The sequence below is a fragment of the Condylostylus longicornis genome, unplaced genomic scaffold, assembly GCF_029603195.1.
Source record: "Condylostylus longicornis isolate FDR11 unplaced genomic scaffold, ASM2960319v2 ptg000040l, whole genome shotgun sequence".
Taxonomy (NCBI): Eukaryota; Metazoa; Arthropoda; class Insecta; order Diptera; family Dolichopodidae; genus Condylostylus; species Condylostylus longicornis.
Window position 1 is genome coordinate 10,812,434 of NW_026578009.1, and position 19,934 is coordinate 10,832,367.

General features: G+C 25.4%; 1 protein-coding gene across 3 annotated transcripts in view; it reads right to left on the minus strand.

Annotated features, from left to right (window-relative positions):
* The window catches only part of LOC129609489 (putative epidermal cell surface receptor), a 143,601-nt gene that overhangs the window by 47,239 nt on the left and 76,428 nt on the right, over window positions 1–19,934 (minus strand). For all 3 annotated transcript variants that reach the window (XM_055521414.1, XM_055521412.1, XM_055521413.1), the window contains exon 3: window positions 16,360–18,155. In XM_055521414.1, coding sequence (XP_055377389.1) covers window positions 16,360–18,155 — 1,796 coding nt within the window. The remainder of the gene's footprint in view (window positions 1–16,359; window positions 18,156–19,934) is intronic.

Sequence of the window (19,934 nt, forward strand, 5' to 3'; positions counted from 1 at the left end):
ACTCGTACATGTTTATCTTAATACACAATCGATTTTAATAATTAAACGACCTTGAACGCTGTATATGAATTTTCATATTCATTATTGTTGCTTTGATTTTAACTGATTTTTAATTGTTATTATGAATTTTATAGCATAAATTAACCTAGTAACTTAATATTTTGTTGAAAATTTTTAAATTAACCTATATTTGTTTTAATTTTTTTTTTTTTGCGTTTTTGTTAAAAATACATACATACTACAATATTGTGTACATAGTTATAAATTAAAAATTAAAAGTCAGCCTATTGTATTAATTTATTATTTTCCTCTTTTAGTTTTTTTATACATTTTATGTTAATAAACCTGGCTGACATTTTATTTATTTATGTTTAACTAAAATAAAATTAATATTCTTTAAAAAATTTATTTAATGTATGTACATTATGTATGTACATATTTACAATTAAGCGGAAATTTAAATCAGAAATGAATGTAGCATTTTTTTTAAATTATTTACCCTAATTACATCTCATTTTAATTATAATCGGAATAAATTAATATTGTAATTTTCACGAGTGAGAAATTATCACGAAATATACATATAGTATGTATGTATGTGGTGCAATGTTTATATGTATGTACTTACTACAAAATGTTGGTATACTTTTGCAATTAAATTTTGTAGCTAAAAATAAACATAACGATTAAAATAATTTTAGTTTGTGTGTTCATAAATTATCAGAATAGTTACCGTATTTATTATATAAGTAGAGAGAACGGGTATGCATAATATACAAGTGTAACTATGTACAATAAATTATTGCATTAATTATTTTCATTTTATTTACCTATGACGAAATGTTTAAAATATCACCTTAATTGTCAATATTTTCTTGCAAAAAAAAATTTAGCATTGTGTAGGCATTTTACAATAATATGTTTGAAATAGTTTTGGACTGAGTCATTGTGCAAGTTGAAAAACAACATCTATTTTGGTAAGCAGGAATTTATATAAAGTTATAAGAAAGTTTGGTGGCAGTGTTGTTATGTACAGGCATTTTTCCAATATAACGAGAATTAGAATGAAAAAAGTTAAAAAATGTAAAAGGGAATTTATGAAAATATATGAACATTTATTGTAAATCTCCGTTGACAGTACTGACACATATATAAAAATATTTTACAATTAAAACAAAGCTCAATTTGATTTTGCGGAGCAATTTTGGTGAGATTGGAAAGCACAGGTCCAAAATTACACACTCAATATGAAGGTTTCATAGCTCCTTACGAACAATTTTACTTGACAATGTTTATAAAATTGTTGAAGTAATTTCGGAGAAAATTGAGTAATTGTGTGAGAAATTGAGTAATATTCTTTGAACTAGAGAACATAATCCATCATAGGGTTACATCAATATTAAAATATGTAAAACAGCTACAAAACACCAAAACCAATAACTTATTTAACTAATCAAAGATGTGAGTACTATGCTTTTTCTGCCAATACTGTTTCAATACAAGAAGAATTATTTTATAATACAAAAAAAAAAACAATAAGAAAAGAAAAAACATTTTTAAATTGCGAAAATATTATTAACAATAAAATATCAAGCAAAAAAGGCATTGACATTGTTCATCAAATTCTCATACAAAAACATTTAAGTTTAGAGTTCCTAAACAATCTTATCTTACATTTTTCACTCTCACAATTCCCATACCGAAATGTTGACTATTCGCTTTTATTTATTAATCATAAATTCTACTCGTATCAACTCTAATAATAAACTCTATAAAAAAAGACTCATAACTTCGTCTATAATAATTTTATTATAAAAAATCTCGTTCATAAATAATTTTCTGTGCGAAAAATAAAGTATCGCATTAACACAATTGAATGATATAATTTTTTTTTTGCTAAGTTCTCATAAACTAGATTAAAAATTTTAATATTAAGTAGTTATTTAATGTTAAACTAAATTTTTTGAAGATCTATAATATAAGATATAATAAAGATAGCGAATTCATTCAACCTTGGTTTCATTCACCTTGCTAACCTTCAACAAGTAAAATTCGTTCCGTTTTAAAATAGATAGATAGTAAAGAGTATATAATAAGAAATAGAAAATATTAGTCATTGTTTAATTTCAAGTTTTCAACTGAAAAATGGTCAAACTTTCTTGACACTGAAATTTGAATAAGATATATTAAACTAATATAATTATATAGACACCATTTTTAAATTGAAATAGTAAAAACTGATGATTAATATCAATAAAAGATTAGAAAAACTGATGTTATTAACTAAATGTAATAAAATAGAGTATTTAATTATTTTATTGTTTTATTTTTTAATTATATAAACATTATGTAGCTAAATGATAATTATAATTAGTATTGTAATATGAGTGCCGTTCTAGATTTACAAAAAAGATTATAATTTTATTTATTGCAGAAACTTAAAGAAATTCTACGCAGCGGTTTTAATTTTTTTTCAAATTTGACTTCCAAATTCGAAACGTTAACTTGAAATAGAGTCTACACTACAAAAGTTAGTAGAACGTAACTATAATAAAATTAGTTTTAAAAGATTTTCTCTACAGAACAGTTAGTTTGATTCGATGTATAGTGGAAATTTTACAAATTACTGAAATGAAATCACAATAACAGGCATTAGATATTCTATTTGAAGATTTAATAGAATTTAAAATTCAAAAAAGGCCCTCGATTTAGAAGCCAAATTTGTTCCGCAAAAATTATTTAATTTGCTTATAGAGTAAATTTTTGTGTATTTCTATTACATGGAGTAATAAACATTTACAAATATTTTTTTGCATACATTGTAAGTAGTTCGGTAATTTAATAAATATACATAACTGACATTTCTTGGCTACTCAACGTCTAAAGAGCTTCCGTCATTGGATTTATTTAAATTCTTTTAATAACTATTGCAATTTTTAGTGAAATAAAATTTAAGCAAAAATGTTTAAAGTAATGTGTTCATTTGACATTAAAAGTTTCACTGATTTTAAGAGATTAAGGTTCTTAAAAATTGTAGAAAATAATTATTTTTAAATATTACTTTTTGTTGTCAAGAAAAACTATATGAAAAGTTTCTTGTTTTATTATAGCACGTATATGACGCCGCAAAATATGTGAATATGAATCAGTTTGATTAGCGCATTATGTAGATGTTGTAATCTTAATTTTGTAATAATGTTATGTTAAACCTCAAATTAATATTTTCATTTTTAATTACAATGCTGCTATGACAAGAGCCCGAAAACTTGAATTTTATAGATACATACTTATTTTATAAACAAAATTTCGAAAACAACTCAGTGTTTGATTGCTTTAATTATTACTATCAGTAGATGATTAATTGTAAGCAATATTTAATATTTGATATCAAAATGCTTAAATTTAAAAATATAATTTCAAAATATTTTGTTAAATTGACAGCTGATGAAAACTTTCAAACTCAACTCTAAATATTATCAATAAAATTTTTTACAATGCAAAATATTTTTAAAATATTATGAAATTTGTTGATTACATTATTAAAGTAACAATCATCTGAAACTGGATTTCAAACAAATAAAAATTATGATAAATATTGGGTATAGTCATAAGAAAAAAAAAGTGATTTATTAAAAAAATATTTTGAATTTCTTTAACTGCTTTTAATTACATATATATGTATATGTACAATCGCCTTAATTACTTTGATTCAAGCATTAAGTGCTAATAATAAGATTTTTTAAATTTTGTTGATTGAACTCGCGTATTTATTTGAATTTTTTTTTTGTTTTGTACTCGTATTGAGCGTTTTGTGTTAACGCGTAAATTAATGTCGATTCTTTGGAAATTTACTGATAGCTTTTAATTATAAAATTTTTTTGTTGCTAATTACATTTTTGTTTTCATAAAATATTTTAAAAATTTTTAATTTTTTTTTTTTCAAATTGACAAGAAGTATCTTATAATTGTTAGCGTTCATATTAATATATCGTCATTAAAATATAAAAGATTTCAATTTTCAACTTAGCCAACTTCTATTTTTTAAGACAACAAGTGTTACCAATTTTTCAATAAAATTAAATTTGGAAATTAAATTAAAATTAAATTTAGAAAATAAATTTGGTTTTGTTGTCGCATTTTGTAACACAATTTAATCTACTATACTAAGTTTTAATTATTAAGTCCATAATTGACTATAATGAGGTACCAAAATCGGCCATAAGTCAATCACGCTATTTCAAGAATCAAAATTTCAGTAACTGTAGTAAAAAGTTACAATATTTAAAGTATGATAACTCCATTTTAAATAGTTTGGGCATAAAATTTTAATACTGCGGTATTTTCTTTCAGTTTTCATAAAACAATATTCGAGTCTCTCTTGTATATTCAATATTATAATATACCAAAATATTGCATTACAGTTTTAATTCAATAAATTGAAGGCGGAAATGAAACACCTTTTGTCAGATACACAATGTATACTTAAAAATCTAATACTGGGTTACCAACTTTAAACTACATACTGGATTTTTTCTAATTATAATAGATTTAATACCAAGTTATCAAAAATTCAATTTACATATTCATTTGTACATTAAGATACCACCTTTGTATTACAATGACCTTCTCGTACAACATTGACCATATCAAGTTAATCCAAACTTTCGATATGATTTTCTCGTGGTCAATAAACTTATAATCAAAAAATTTAATTTAATTTAAATTTCAAAAATTTCTAATTCCTTATAAAAACATTTTTATTTTGTTTTGTTTAACTTTATAAATCAGTTTTATTTACAAAAATTTTTTTTCATTTAATTTCCAAATTTGACAAATTTAGAGCCTATTAATATGCTTACGTATAATACAAATTTTTTAAGAATTTACCAGCGATCTAGATTATTGAACTTATAAAATTTTTACGAAAATTTAACTATAGCTTAATATATACATACATATATTAACATGTGCGTGTACAAAAATATGTTTTTCTTAAGTTTTTATGAGTCACAATACTCTTTTTCCGTAAAAAAAAGAATGCTGTTACATTCTGTACGAAGTGTAATTTGGAAAATTTGAAAATTTTAATGTTTTTTTGGATTAAGATTGATTTGCTTCAGAGACCTTAAGCTTGCTTAGGTTTAAGCAAGATCTCGAAATACTACTTTATTTCATTAATTATGTCCAATATTCATTATGGACATAATATTTATTATTAAATTAGTTAACAAATATTTCGTTTTTTAAATCTGAAATTAAGATAAATTAAACTGAAATAGCTGGAATAAATTCTAAAATTCACAAAATTCAGTCTTAAATTTTTAATAATAATTTATTCGCTTTTGCCAAATAAAGAATTTTATATTCATGTTAACACAAAAAATGTTTAGTGTTTCTCCCCTACAAAAATTATATCCACAAAGTATATTGAACTAGTAATTATGCATATATTTACAAACTATTAGATTAAATAAAATAATTTTTGGTTATGATGTTCTAAATTTAAACTAGTAACTTTTAAGAATAACATAAATTCTAAATAACAATATATTGTTATTATTATAATCTTATTTATTAGGAGAGCTATTAAGAGAACAATATTTCAACAGTGCTGGTGTAATTGGCAAATAGAACTTTTCGAACAAAATATACCTCTTACATTAATAAAATAACAAATAACATTGTCTTCTAATTCCAATATTAAAATTTATTTAGACTTACTCCTAATAACAAATAACATTGTCTTCTAATTCCAATATTAAAATTTATTTAGACTTACTCGAAATATAAGGAGCGTATTTATAGACCAATAATTCTAATTTAAATTTGAAATTGAATATTTCTTAATGCAGAATATCATTTCTCCTCAAATTACCTGAAATAAAACTTTCTATTAAGTAAATTTCAAGTATCTGAGAACTTTTACAAGCATTTAAAGCCCAACCATTGACTTTCCATTTCCAATATACTGTGTACCAAATTATTTGCAGGGGTCATTGTATATTACGTAACATTTTCTATATGTATATATTTTACATTTTCTTTTTTTAATAGTAGATATTCACCTCTCGTTATAAATTAAAAAAAAGAAAAAAAATTATTGTACATGACAATCTACTTAAAATTTCAGAAACCAAATTGAAAAAGTAAAAGAAAAATAAAAATTATTCAAATCCCGTAATCCTCATTTTATTTTTAACTAAACATTTTTAATATTATTCACCTTTTTCAAATTTTTTAATATTTTAAAAACTTGGAATTTTCCTTTATACATTCCAAAACTAACAACTCTCAAATGTCCACGTGCATATCAATATACAAGCATGTACATACGCATATACGTAAATGGTATGATAATGGTATACCATAATTATAATTGGCATTACGAGTATTAAAATAAGAATTAATTTCTTTTCATTCTTATTGGACACATTATAATTATGAAAAATTATTTTAGTATTAATTGTTAATTTGTGTAATCATATTAGCAAATCTACTTATGATGTAAATGTAAAGATTATCCTTTAATAACTAAGCAACTTTTCTATATAATATTCAAAATATAAAGGTATATTCATATATACATTTAAAATCATTTATGTATTTATGTGCTTGTCTGTATTAAGGTTTATTGACATACAGGAATTAGTTTAGCGAAAATACAAACTCTTAGCTCTCATTGACAATTTAAACATTCTCAATAAAATTTCTTAGTTAGACTCCGTGTAACTTTGTTTTTTTTACTATTGAAAGCTGAAGAATGTTTTTTTTACTAATGAAGAGTTGGATATGCAACTGGAAATTTATTGCGGTTACTATCTGACACTTATAGTTTTATATAAAAATATTAAATTAATCAACAGCAAAATTTGATGTTTTGATTTTCAGGTCTTAATTCAATTCGATTATACAATTTATTGTATCTATGTAATTGAGTTTCTACTTTCCACAAATTTCATGAATACGGTGATTTAAAAATGGTTTATTAAATATTCTTAGTAAATAACTATAATGTTAATATTTTCGATTTTTAAAAATTTGGTTAACCAATATCGGTTGCGAAAATTTGCCTTATTGTATTCTATTTAATGCTATGCGTACAAAATATTATATATTGTATACCAAAATCAATGAAATAGTGCTTCAGAATTCTCAATTATTTCATGTAATTTTCCCATTTACTCGCAAGAGGGAAGGATTCTTTTGAAACGTCAAAAGTGAAAATAATATAGTAAAGCAGTAGACAAACGTAATGTCATTTTTGTGAAATGACAAGAAAATTCCAATAAATTTTTACAGATTCTAGTGCTTATCATATCAGAATGTTAAAAATCGGAAGAATATTCGATTATTTTATGTGTCTTTTGAGATTTAAATCTAATTTAGCGCTCAATTTAATTTCTTTTTTTAAAATTTCCAATTTTTCGTATCCTATACAAATCAGAGAAAAATAATCAAAGAAATTTTAAATTAACTGCCAGAAAACATTCTACCTTCCTCCCAAAAATCCTCCCATTACATATGTTTATGGCGCAATAACGGAAGCATTTAATATTTTTTCTTTTTTAATCCTAGTGCGAGTCCTACAAATCTGGCCGTTGATCCTTTCATATTATCGTACTCTGCTATGCAGAAATTTTAACAAGTTTTTAATATCAAAAATATTTTAATCATGCATATTGAATTCTTCTACTTTACTTTATATAGGCATAATTTTTAAGAAATTTAAATATGTTAATCCGCATTTATAGTGCATTGCACGTTTAGCATTTTGATTCCCGTAACGTATAAATAAATCTTAATGTATAAATGCACACATATTTTAATATTAGCATTCATATGCGTACATTATATACGATTTTTTTTTCGTTCGTATTTAAACATTTTTAAAAGTCATTGCCAGGGCAAAGAACTGTTTACATTTTACGTACATACAATATGTATGTATATGTGTATTTTTAAAATATGATTTGTTATTGAAATTAAAAATTTTTCACACGTAATCTTTCTGTCAAAGATTGACCGGATGTTTCGGGATTTTCTTTAAGTATGCAAGTATCTATACATTAGCTATGTATTTTGTATATAGCTTATAACAGCTATGTATGTATATAGGTATAGGTTTTAAAGTACTTCCAGAAAAGAAAAATATTAATGTAGAAAAAAATTTAAAAAAAAAATTCGTTTCTAAAATTTTTAATGTCGCCGGCCTGTCCGCTATTCTTATACATATTATTAAAAAAACAAACTACAATCTATTTGCGGCTTTTGCATGCGTTAATACTTACAACTACCTACCGTTTATAAATTATATTATTGGTCATTAACATATAGCATGTGCGGCCTTTGTTCAAACAATAAAGAATAAAAATACCTCTTGTATGTATTTACATATTCTGAATTGAATAGTGTACACAATATAAATAAGTGAAGTCTTTATGACAGTATTATAATATGTGAAGGTGTTGATTGATATTAAGGTGTGGGTGAATTTGATTATAATTAAATTAAACGTATGCGAATATTGTTAAATTTTAGTTTAGAAAAAAAAGAAACACTTAGATTTTCAGTCAACATGATTGAGTTATGTATGATTCATGATTTTGTATGTAGTTGTTTTTGTTTTGTTGTTTTACACGCTGTTTTACATATTCTTGTAAAAATTGTACATACATGTACTATTATTTAATAAACTCTTTCAAAACTTCTAATTTTCTGGTTGCCTTTTGTTTTTAAAACATTTTTCTATTAACATTTTTTTTTGGAGTAAAAATAAATAAAATTGTTTTTCTTTACTCTCCATAGCTTACAATAAGAGCTTGAATATTAAAACCAAAAGATTAATTGCAAAGTTAATATTCAAGTTAACACTGATATTACGGTTTTTATGCCAATGAAATGAGTTTGACTTTTTTACTTTAAAAAAATTGTTTACCACACAAAATTTTTTATCATAAGTCGAAGTTGGCGTATTTGAAATCATTTGAGGAATCATATGAAATTTTTTTTTGAAAATAAGGGAAATATTGTGTTAACAAACTTAGGCCAGTTTAAATGCAAACATGAATCAAGTAGGTTTTTTAACTGTTATTTTCTATAACAATCAATTATTTTAATTTATTTTATTACTTATTCTTTACATATAAGCTATAAACTTCGCACCCGTGAACGAAATGGTCAGATGATAAAATATGGAAAAAATCCGTGATAGCCAAAATGCAGTTTAAAATTTTACTACAGCTTAACTGCAGCATTAATACCGTACCAAAAAGACAACTGCATTGTAAAAAAAATGTAAAGTAGTTTAGACGTTTGGATCACTATTGGCAGTTGAAAACAAAAGAATGTCAAATGAAAGCATTTTGTTACCAAACATTTCAAAAACCTATTAGTTAACCGTTAAATCTGGTACAAAAGTGCTAAACAAATTTGTTTGGCTTTGTCAAAGTTCTTAATTGAATAACCACAGCAACACTGTTTTAGCATTTGGTAAAAAAGTTTTTTTTTGACTATACGCTGTTTGCTTTTTTATTGCGTAGTTATAAGTACTTTTTGTCCTACTACATTGTACATAATGCGAATCACAGATACAACCTGCTACATTAATACTGCATTTTGAATGTCAGGGAACATAATAATATCCTAGTGAGTGAAATGAAATTTGAACTTTCGTTTATGGTTTATTTTGAAATTAAATCTTTGTAAATGGAATTTATCACAGACAACGTCGTCTTGAAATACGAGTATAAAGCATTTTTCTAATAATATCATAAAAGTAAACAAGGACAGTCTTTTAAAGATTAATGAATAGTCCTGGAAAAAGACTAATTTAATGCATTTTCCAAATATTACGGGGACAAACTAATCCAGGAAGTCAAGGATTAGGCAGATTAACAGACATTGCTACATTTGGTTGGAATTCATGCGTATTAAATTTAGTGCTACAAATTTTGGATTCAAAATTATTAATCAAATTATACAAGGATAGTTCAACTTATTACAGGAATAGTCCAATACAAGTCCCATTACTCAGCAAATGAATAATACCGCTTCTTTTTTAATATTTTAAAATTTGCAATAATTCGCCATGTTGCATCTAATGGTATATTATCTTCGAGTAAACATAATTTCCAACTAAATTGTAGTAATGATACACATAAAATTTAATTGATTATAAGCTTGAAACTATCAAAAATTAGAACACCTATAGAAATTCAACATACCGTGTTAAGAAGCAGCAAAGTAGAAATAGACTCCTTCAGTTTTATGCTTCGTTTGAACTACAAAATTTGGGAAGACGATTTGAAACCCTTAAAACAGATATTCCTTAATAAATCTCATAATTATTAAAATCATATTTTAACATAAAACTAGTATATCACTTTCTTTTTATTAAGAGATAGTAAATTTAAATAATCATATTAATGAGGTAATATAGTTGAAACAAAAACTACACTACTGCAAAATTTCCGCTATAAATATCGAATTTTTTAAAATAAATAAGCACAATTTTAATAGAAGCAAATACTTATTTCATTCTTAGTATAAATTTTGATGCATCACGAATATATTATTGTATGTTCCAAAATAGATAGAATATATAAAATTAGCTAATTTCCTTTCATCATCAACTATATTGCAAGTAGTATTAAATACATTATATTTTACATACATACATATAAATGTACATATTATATAAAATATCTGCATATAATCCGTTGTGTATAATAAAAATAGTTTTCAATTAGCTCATTCAATATAATTTTGTATAATTTTACCAACAAATCAATAGAAAAAAATAGATATGTATCTGTATGTATGTATGTGATAGAGTATTAATGCAGAATGCAATTTTAAAATTTTACCTTAACAAAATTGAAAAATAAAAAAGAAATAAATGCATTGACGCTGCACAGAATTTTAATTGATATAATAAAATTAAAAGGTGTACTGTACTTTTGTAACTTTATAAATAAATTTTATAAATAAATGTATACATTGTTAAATACGTGTACATTGAAGATGAATCTTAATTAAATCATAAAGAAAAAGTAGATTCATGATATAAGAATCGACATGATCCGAATTCGAAAGAAATTCATTTAAATGATTTTAATTTTTTACTTTATTTATACAGAGTAACTCTTTCAAAATCATACGTAATTATAATGTGTACATGTAGATATTGTAGTATAACAAAAGGTAAATAATATTTTTAAGAATAGTTTACATTATTAATTCACCACTTTTACATCAGATGCATTAAAAACTTGATTTTTAATTTACAAATAAAATTATAATATTTAATTTTCTTGTTTTATCCTTAAAATTTTAATGTTATTAAAAATTTTTTATCCGGCTTTTTTGAACAAATATAACTATCATTTATGTTATCCGGATCTCTCTTCATTCAAAAGAGAGACCCGGATCATACAAATTTTAATCGGTTAAAAAATTGAAAAACATCTATAAAAGCGCTCAGTTTCTGGAAAAAGTCCTCGAAGTCTTGTGTGATTTAAAGAAATTTCTTTAAAATTGGGTAGGCAAATGTCTTCGTACCTCTGTAGCTTTGCTGGTCCGAGGAGACAAATTTTTTATCTATGACGTATCTGTGATTACGTTATCTATCTGTACTATTGTTGTATGAAGAAATTTCTATTAGTTATTCTTATATGAATTAATAATGAATAATAAACAACTACACGTAGCATTATCTAATTAGCAAAAGCCTTTCAAATCAAAAATAATGTTTTTGCATAAATTTTGTCAAAAGATCATGGGTGTTTTTGATAATGCAATATGCGTTCGCATTTCTAACTTAAAACTTAAATAACTTAAACAACAGAAAAACGCAGCTGCAAAAACTACAAATTTGACAATAGCGTAATAAAAGTTTTTTTAATTGTGAAAATTCGGAGATCGTCATGTGTTTTCTAATGTTTCAGAAATGACATAAATTTAATAATTAAATTAAATAATTTATTATTTCCAAAGTAATAACCTAAATTTAAACGAAACTTGCTCTAATAAATCCTCACACACTTTTTTGGCAGTACGTGCAGTACTTAATTGCCAAAATTACTACACATTTAGTACTGAATTTTTAAATTTTATATTTAAACTTACAAAAGATTTTAATTAAAATTAAACATTTGGCGACCACAAAATCTCAATCAAACAATTTAAACCGATTAAACAATCAAATACAAATTACGATTTAATATGAATATTTTTGTTACAATTATAATTTGAAGAGAATTTCTGTTTTAAAGCTAATATTTTAAATTATTTCTGAATTATCAATCTAAATTTTGAGAATTATTTTTTAAGTTTCTCTCTCATTTCAAAAATTCAGAAATTCAAATTCCATACTATGAACTAGTTCCTCTATAGCTCCTTTACTAAAAAATTTTCTCAATAATAATTTATTTTCATACTTTTTAAAAGAATTTTCCCTGGACAATCTTATACACAGTTTGGTAATAATGTACATATATAGAATTATTAAATAAAAATTTTAATAATTTGATAGCAGAAATATTTGTAATAATCAAAAATTTAATATAATTTGCAAAAAAGAAATAATAGGAAGATAAACGATTTATTAAATCTATAATCTGTTATGTATATGTACATTGATACCAATAATTACATAAAAATTAATTTGGAACAATATTGTGCATAAAATAATGCTAAAGGATATAATTCATGTTATTTTATTAAATTCCACAGCAGTAATAATAAGAATTTTGAAGAAATTCCTAAATAATTGAAAAATGTAAAAGAATTCAAATTTTATTTAAAGAATTCAGAGATTAATAATAAGTAATAATGTGCTACTAAATATTTCAATTTTACATTATAGCCTCACACATATATAATTTACTCGTAATACACATCTACATATTATATACAATGATCATAGTATACGAGTATAATTACTCAAATTTCCCAAAAACCAAATATTTTGACTGTCAAAAATCAGGATTCAAAATTTATTGAGAAAAAATCTACCCAACTTAATATTACATACAGTGTATGTTTTTGGGACACTCCAAATATTCGATAATTTCGAAAATATTGGCATGAGTACACACCTACGTATTTTATTATTATAAAGTTAAAAAAACATTAATTATTAATTTTCTTTATATTCAAAGTTTATAATTAATTAAAAATCTATTTTTCTTTTAAATATGCAAAACATCATAAATTTTCCAATATATTCAAAATTTATTTTGATAATATGAAAATTATAATAATACTAAATTTGAACCTTTGGCTCGAGCAGCGAAATTAAAAGAGCTTACAAAATGATTTGAAATTTTAAGTTTAGTACGGTGTCGAAAAAAAAAAAACCGATTTTAACAAATGTATAAAATATTAAGAAAGTTACATGAAGCTTGCAATAGACGTCGCTGTTGGTTTTGACATTTTATATTTTCATTATTTTGTAGTGATTTTGATACTTAGTTCCATAGCCAACTGATTTTTGATGTTATACTAAGAGATGTTATAGTACAATTAATCACCTTCCTCTCCTATGACAAATATCTTAATCTTAGTTTTTTTCGTTTTTATTTCGTAAAAATAGTTGTACAATACTGAATTTAATTTTGACATTTATCTCCGTGTCTCTAGACTTAGTCTGATCATAACAAATCATACGTAATTCAGATAATTACAACATTAGAACCGGATTTATATGGTAATTTTGTATTAAAACTTTATCAATTGCTAGTTCACTCAAATTTTTTAATTTTCAATGAAATTTTATAATTATAACATTTTTTAACATACAAATCAAAATGCAACATTAATATGCTTTACTATTGTAATGAAACAAGTATTTTCATATTATTAAAAATTCAATGACTTTAAAGTTGAAGTCTAAATGCCTACCCCTTCTCCTATTTGTTCATAACAATTTTGGTTTAGAATTAAATTTAATGGTGACATAAAATTTTATGTTCTATATTTTTTGTAAATATACGGTAAATAAGAGCAGTACACTTCAAATTGTTATGCATGTGTCATGCTTTGTCAGAATATAGCTGTTGTAATATTATATGGTTTTGTTTTTTTTATACCCTGCACTTCGTGAAGGGTATATTAACTTTGGTATGGAGTTTGTAACTACTTGAAGGAGTCATCTGCGGTATGGACATATATATATATTCTTGCTCAGCGTAAAATTCTGCGTCGATTTAGACATGTCCGTCTGTCCGTCCGTCCGTCCGTCCGTCCGTCCGTCCGTCCGTTCGCACGATAACTCAAAAACGAATAATGCAATCGACACCAAACTTTCACAAGTGTTTTCTTTTGTGCCAAGGACGAGCCCTATTGTTATTGGACTAATTCGGACAACGGGTTCGGGTAGCTGCCATACAACTCAAAGAGTTTATTTTGAATATTTCAAAAACTAATAAAGCTGTAAATATAAAACTTTGTACACATGTGTCCAATTATATTCTACACATGCTCTAAAAATTATAATGGGATAGTTGCACCGGTTCGGGTGGCTGCCATACAACTCCAACAGCAAATTTTTTATATTCGGCAAAATAATAAAGTCAGATTCATGAAACTTGGCAGTCATGTGTCCAATTATAGGTCAAATATACTTCTGAAGTTTTAGAGGAATTGCTTTACAGGTTCGGGTACCTGCCATACAACTCCAGAAGCTAATTTTAAATATTTGGAAAAATAATAAAGTCAGATTCATGAAACTTGGCAGTTGGATGTCCGATTATAGATCAGATATATTTGTGAAGTTTTAGAGGAATTGCTTGACAGGTTCGGGTACCTGCCATACAACTCCAGAAGCTAATTTTAAATATTTGGAGAAATAATAAAGTCAGATTGATGAAACTTGGCAGTTGTGTGTCCAATTATAGGTCAGACATATTTCTAAAGTTTTAATGGGATTGCTTGACAGGTTCGAGTAGCTCCCATACAAGTCTTAAAGCTTATTCTTAATATTTGGAAAAATAATAAAGTCAGATCCATGAAACTTGGCAGTTGTGTGTCCGATTATAGATCATATATATTTGTGAAGTTTTAGTGGAATTGCTTGACAGGTTCGGGGACTTGCCAAACAACTCCAAAAGCATATTTTAAATATTTGGAAAAATAATAAAGTCAGATTCATGATACTTGGCAGTTGTGTGTCCGATTGTAGATCAGATATATTTGTGAAATTTTGATGGAATTGTTTGACAGGTTCAGGTACTTGCCATACAACTCCAAAAGCTAATTTTAAATATTTGGAAAAATTATAAAGTCAGATTTATGAAACTTGGCAGTCGGATGTCCAATTATAGGTCAGACATATCCGTGAAGTTTCTATAGAATGACTTCACAGGTTCGAGTAATTGCTACACAATAACGAAAGGTGCAGGGTATTATTCAATCGGTTTATACCGACTGAAACGTTTTTACTTGTTAAACACTGTATTGAATTATAGAACGTATTTGTTGTTATGATGGCTTGTCTTTTCAGTATGACATTGATAACAATTTTGATTTAAAAATGACAAAAAACAACCTAACAGGTTTTTTTTTGCAACATTTTGAAATTTACATAAGAATTATTTTGTATTCGTTTTATAGACATGTACATGAGTTATATTTGTTTAACATGCATACATACTGCAAGAGTACTTATTGTATTATATGTATACATGTGATATTATTGATTCACCTACATAGATATACAGTAATTATTATAATTTTATTGTATTAAAAATTGTTATATGATATCTCGCTTCCATGTAGTCAGAAATCACACAAAATTAAAATCATCAAAATAAAGTGCTCAAAATGAAACCAAATTGAATGAAAACTTCCAAAGAAAATTCATATTTGCTTTTCTACATTAGAATGTACATACAATACATAATATGTAAGTTTTTATTTTTAGTTACCATTAGATTCTAGCAACGAAAATGTAATTTGCTGAAACACATGAAAATATTTTGGAAAAAAATATCAACTTGCGTTGATAACCTTTGTTACATAGAAAACAGTCAGCTGATTACGAATCTGAATATCCAAAAACGAAACCATTTAATATTACAATTTTAATTCTTACAAAGCATACTGAAATACATTAAAATTTAGCTTGGTGTAGCGCAGCTTTCGAACACCCACTTTAAAAATATTACACATAAAATACTTCAATTTTAACTCCACAAATTCCCCCTTTGTTTTTATTATTATAGTAAATAATAGGTAACTGTAGTATTTTACCTGGTTTTTAATTCAAATAAATTAAACAAAAAGAAATACAGAAAGGAAAAGCAAAGAACTAAAATTCAAAATTTAAAATAGAAACAAAGACATGAAAATTTTACTTACCTTGTAACTCTTCCCATTTTCAATGCATTCATTTCCACTAATACCAGCTTCAGCAGCTGCTACTGTATGTCTTGCTAAAACATCGTTACTATTATTGTTATTATTATCGTCTGCTGTTGTTGTGTTAATATTTTTTAAATGATTAACTATTTCAACATCATCATCATCCATACTAACATCACTTATATCTTTCATCATTTTATCTCTATTATTTTCAATTGAATAATGAGCTGATTTTTCAGTTGTCACAAAATTTATATGTGGATGATATGGATCCTCTTCGGCTAATGTATCAGAAGCATCTGGTGCTGATCTACCTTCACCATGAAATACTTCATGTTCACCATCTTCAATCATCATATTCATAGTATCTTGTTGATTATCATTATTTTGATTTTCATTATTAATATGATGAAGAATATGATGATGTTGATGTTCATTTTCGTGTTCGTGTTCATGTTTGTGTTCATGTTCATGTTGATTAGTTTCAGTAGATGAAGAAATTTCTGTTAAATTAAGTGCACGTCCTCTCATTTCAGATGTTATAAGAACAACGGATGGAACAATTGTTTCTGATGGTATTGGTGTTGTTGTCATTGATGATGACGACGATGATGATGAGCTAATTAATGTTGTTTGTGTTTCTGGTTTTATTGTTGTATCTACCACTTCCGAAATCGGTATACTACCAACAATAAACACTGGTGATGAACTAGATGACGATGATACTATTACAGAAGATTCAGTAGATGAAATTTGAGATTGTGATTCTGTGGTAGAAGAGGATGGTGATGACAATGATGAAGATGATGATTCGGATTCTAATACAGATTCTGATGTTGTTGATAAATTTGATTCTTTTGCTTTGATTTCGTTAGCGATGATTTCTGACGATGGTGACAAATCACTCATTTCTGGCATTATAGTGGTTTCTCCAGCCATTAACATTTCAGTTGATAAATTATTAGTTGGATTTTCATCTGTTGCGGAAGACTTTAATGAAGTCATCGAATCTACTGTTTTTTTGTTTTCTTCAGACACTGAACCAATTATAACTGGTATATGAGTAATTCCCATTTCTTCATTTTCCATTGGTTTTACCGTTGTTTCTTCCTCTGTATTCATTTTTAAATCAGTTGATGTTGGTACATCATTATTACTAATCTCATTAGTTGATTTTATTTGTTCAACGTTATCTGTTGTATTAAGAGGTATGGATTTTTCTGGTATCATCGTTGTTGATATGAAAAATATAGGTGAATCTTTTAATTCATTTTCATCATTAGAAGATATTTTCATAGAAGATGAAGATGTTGCTGGTGTTGTTGTTAATGTTTCACCTGTTGATGAACTAAATAATTGTTTAATATCTGGTTCTGATGTTGTACTTGTCGTTGTCGAAGGTGTTAAAGAAGGATTTGCTGTTAAATTCTCATTATCACCATTAATCACATTGCTAGATGAATTCATATTATTTGCTAAATAGCTCTTTTGGAATGCTGTTGTGAAATCCCAAAAATTGTTTACTGTACCAGGTGGTGATAATGAACTGGATGATGTTTCATTTTCCTCCAAATTTATTGAATCTTTTGTTGGCGTTGGATCTTTTAATGGTAATACAGATAATTTATTATCTGATAATGGCAGTGAAGGTGAAGACGTTGTTGTACTTGTTGTTTGTGAAGATTCTATACTTGAGGATGAATTTAATTCATTTGTTATTGTTGATGATAATACTGATGAGGAGGATGACGTTTGCCAGTATGGATCCGATAAATCTGGCAGTAATGTTGAATCTGTAAGAGTAAAAATGAAATTATTGAAATAAATATTGTTGTAAGAAATGAAAAAAAAAAGATTAAAAAATAATTTTATGAAGGTAAAATTTAGATTAGAAATGGTTTCAGTTTTTTAGTCTAGACATCTAAAAACTTCAAGACTGATGGCTTTATTTTAGCCAAAACTAAATGAAATATTTGAATTTACGCATTTTATTTTTGATTTGTTGTAAAATGTACCATTAAAACTGGACAGTATTGATGATATTTCTATAAATAGCACAATGACATTCTTAAAATTTATATTAAATACTACATTATATTTCATATTAGATCAAATTACTAGAACTGTAAATGTCACAATCTTCCGAACTATTCAATTCTTAATTAAACAAAAAACTTGAACCTTTAAAATGCATTCATAAATGTTTTACAAAAGAGTACTGTCAAAATTATCTATGGGAAAATCACGATTTTAAACCGTTATTTTTAAGAAAAAAATATCAAAAATAATAATTTGAGAAAGAAAAACAATTTTTATTTTTTTTAAATTTGTTCTTTAACTTTAACATCACGACAGAAATCATATTTCCAGCTCTCTATAAAATTTGCTTTTATACGTTCATAAATTCGATTTGATTTTCTAAAGCAACTTTCTGATAACATACACAATGGGTGATTATAAGTCGTGCGTTATATTTTAATTCTTTTCTTTAAAACTAAAATCAATCATTTAATGTTTTTCTTTTTAAATCATAAAAAATGTTGTCATTATTAGACGTGCCTCTTAAATTACTATTCAATTACTAACAATAGCAATTCATATTTTGATAAAATAATTAATGAGTTTTAAAGGTGAATGGCATATTAAAAAATAATTATGCAATTTACGAAAATTGTATAAGATCTTATTGCCATTAAATAGCATACAAGTTCAAATTGCCGTACAAGTTACCAGTCATTTGATTTATGACAATTTCCTGTGGTAATTTTTTAATCACATAAAAGTGTTAAATGAGAAAAATATACTTTTAGTTATTCATACCAATAAGGATACTGTTCACACTTTGGAAGGTTTCAGATATTCATTTTTGGATGGCTACTATTATATGGCAATCCTCAAAAAAAAATATTTCAATGTAAAATGAGAATGTAATTATTTTCTTCAAATAAACAATTTCTTTCACTCCAAGGCAACTTAAGTACGAAATTTGTTGTTTTTGTTTTTTCATGAATATTTCAAACTACTACAATTTACCTAAAAACCTTTCAGTTCGGAAATTATTAACTAAAATATCAGAAAAGGACCTATACGTAAGAAATTAAGCAAATATTATAGTTTCTTTGAACATCTATAACATTAAATTCATGGAGTTTTAAATTACATGTTGCAAAAAGCAATCTGAATGGTGCCAAAAGAAATCTTGCGATTCGTAATATGGAAGTATGTAAAAATTACTTGAAAGATTCGATTATACTTAAATATGAAACATATTAAGGAGTAATTTTAAGATCTGACCTAAATATGTAAGGATATAATCATATGTGATACAAATATATACTCGGGCAAGCTTTATAAATTTTATCGGCCTACTATTCCAAAAGTCATCTTTATGTATATAATGCTTAAAAATTACTTATTTAAAAGCCCCTAACTCACTTTCGACTTCAGTTGTAATTTTTCTCTTAATCTCCCGTACTTAATTTCCTCTCCTTCAAAATAGTATGTTGTAAAGTACAACAGACAAACTCGTTGCTTATATAAGTTTTTACTATTTCTTTTCAATTATAACATAC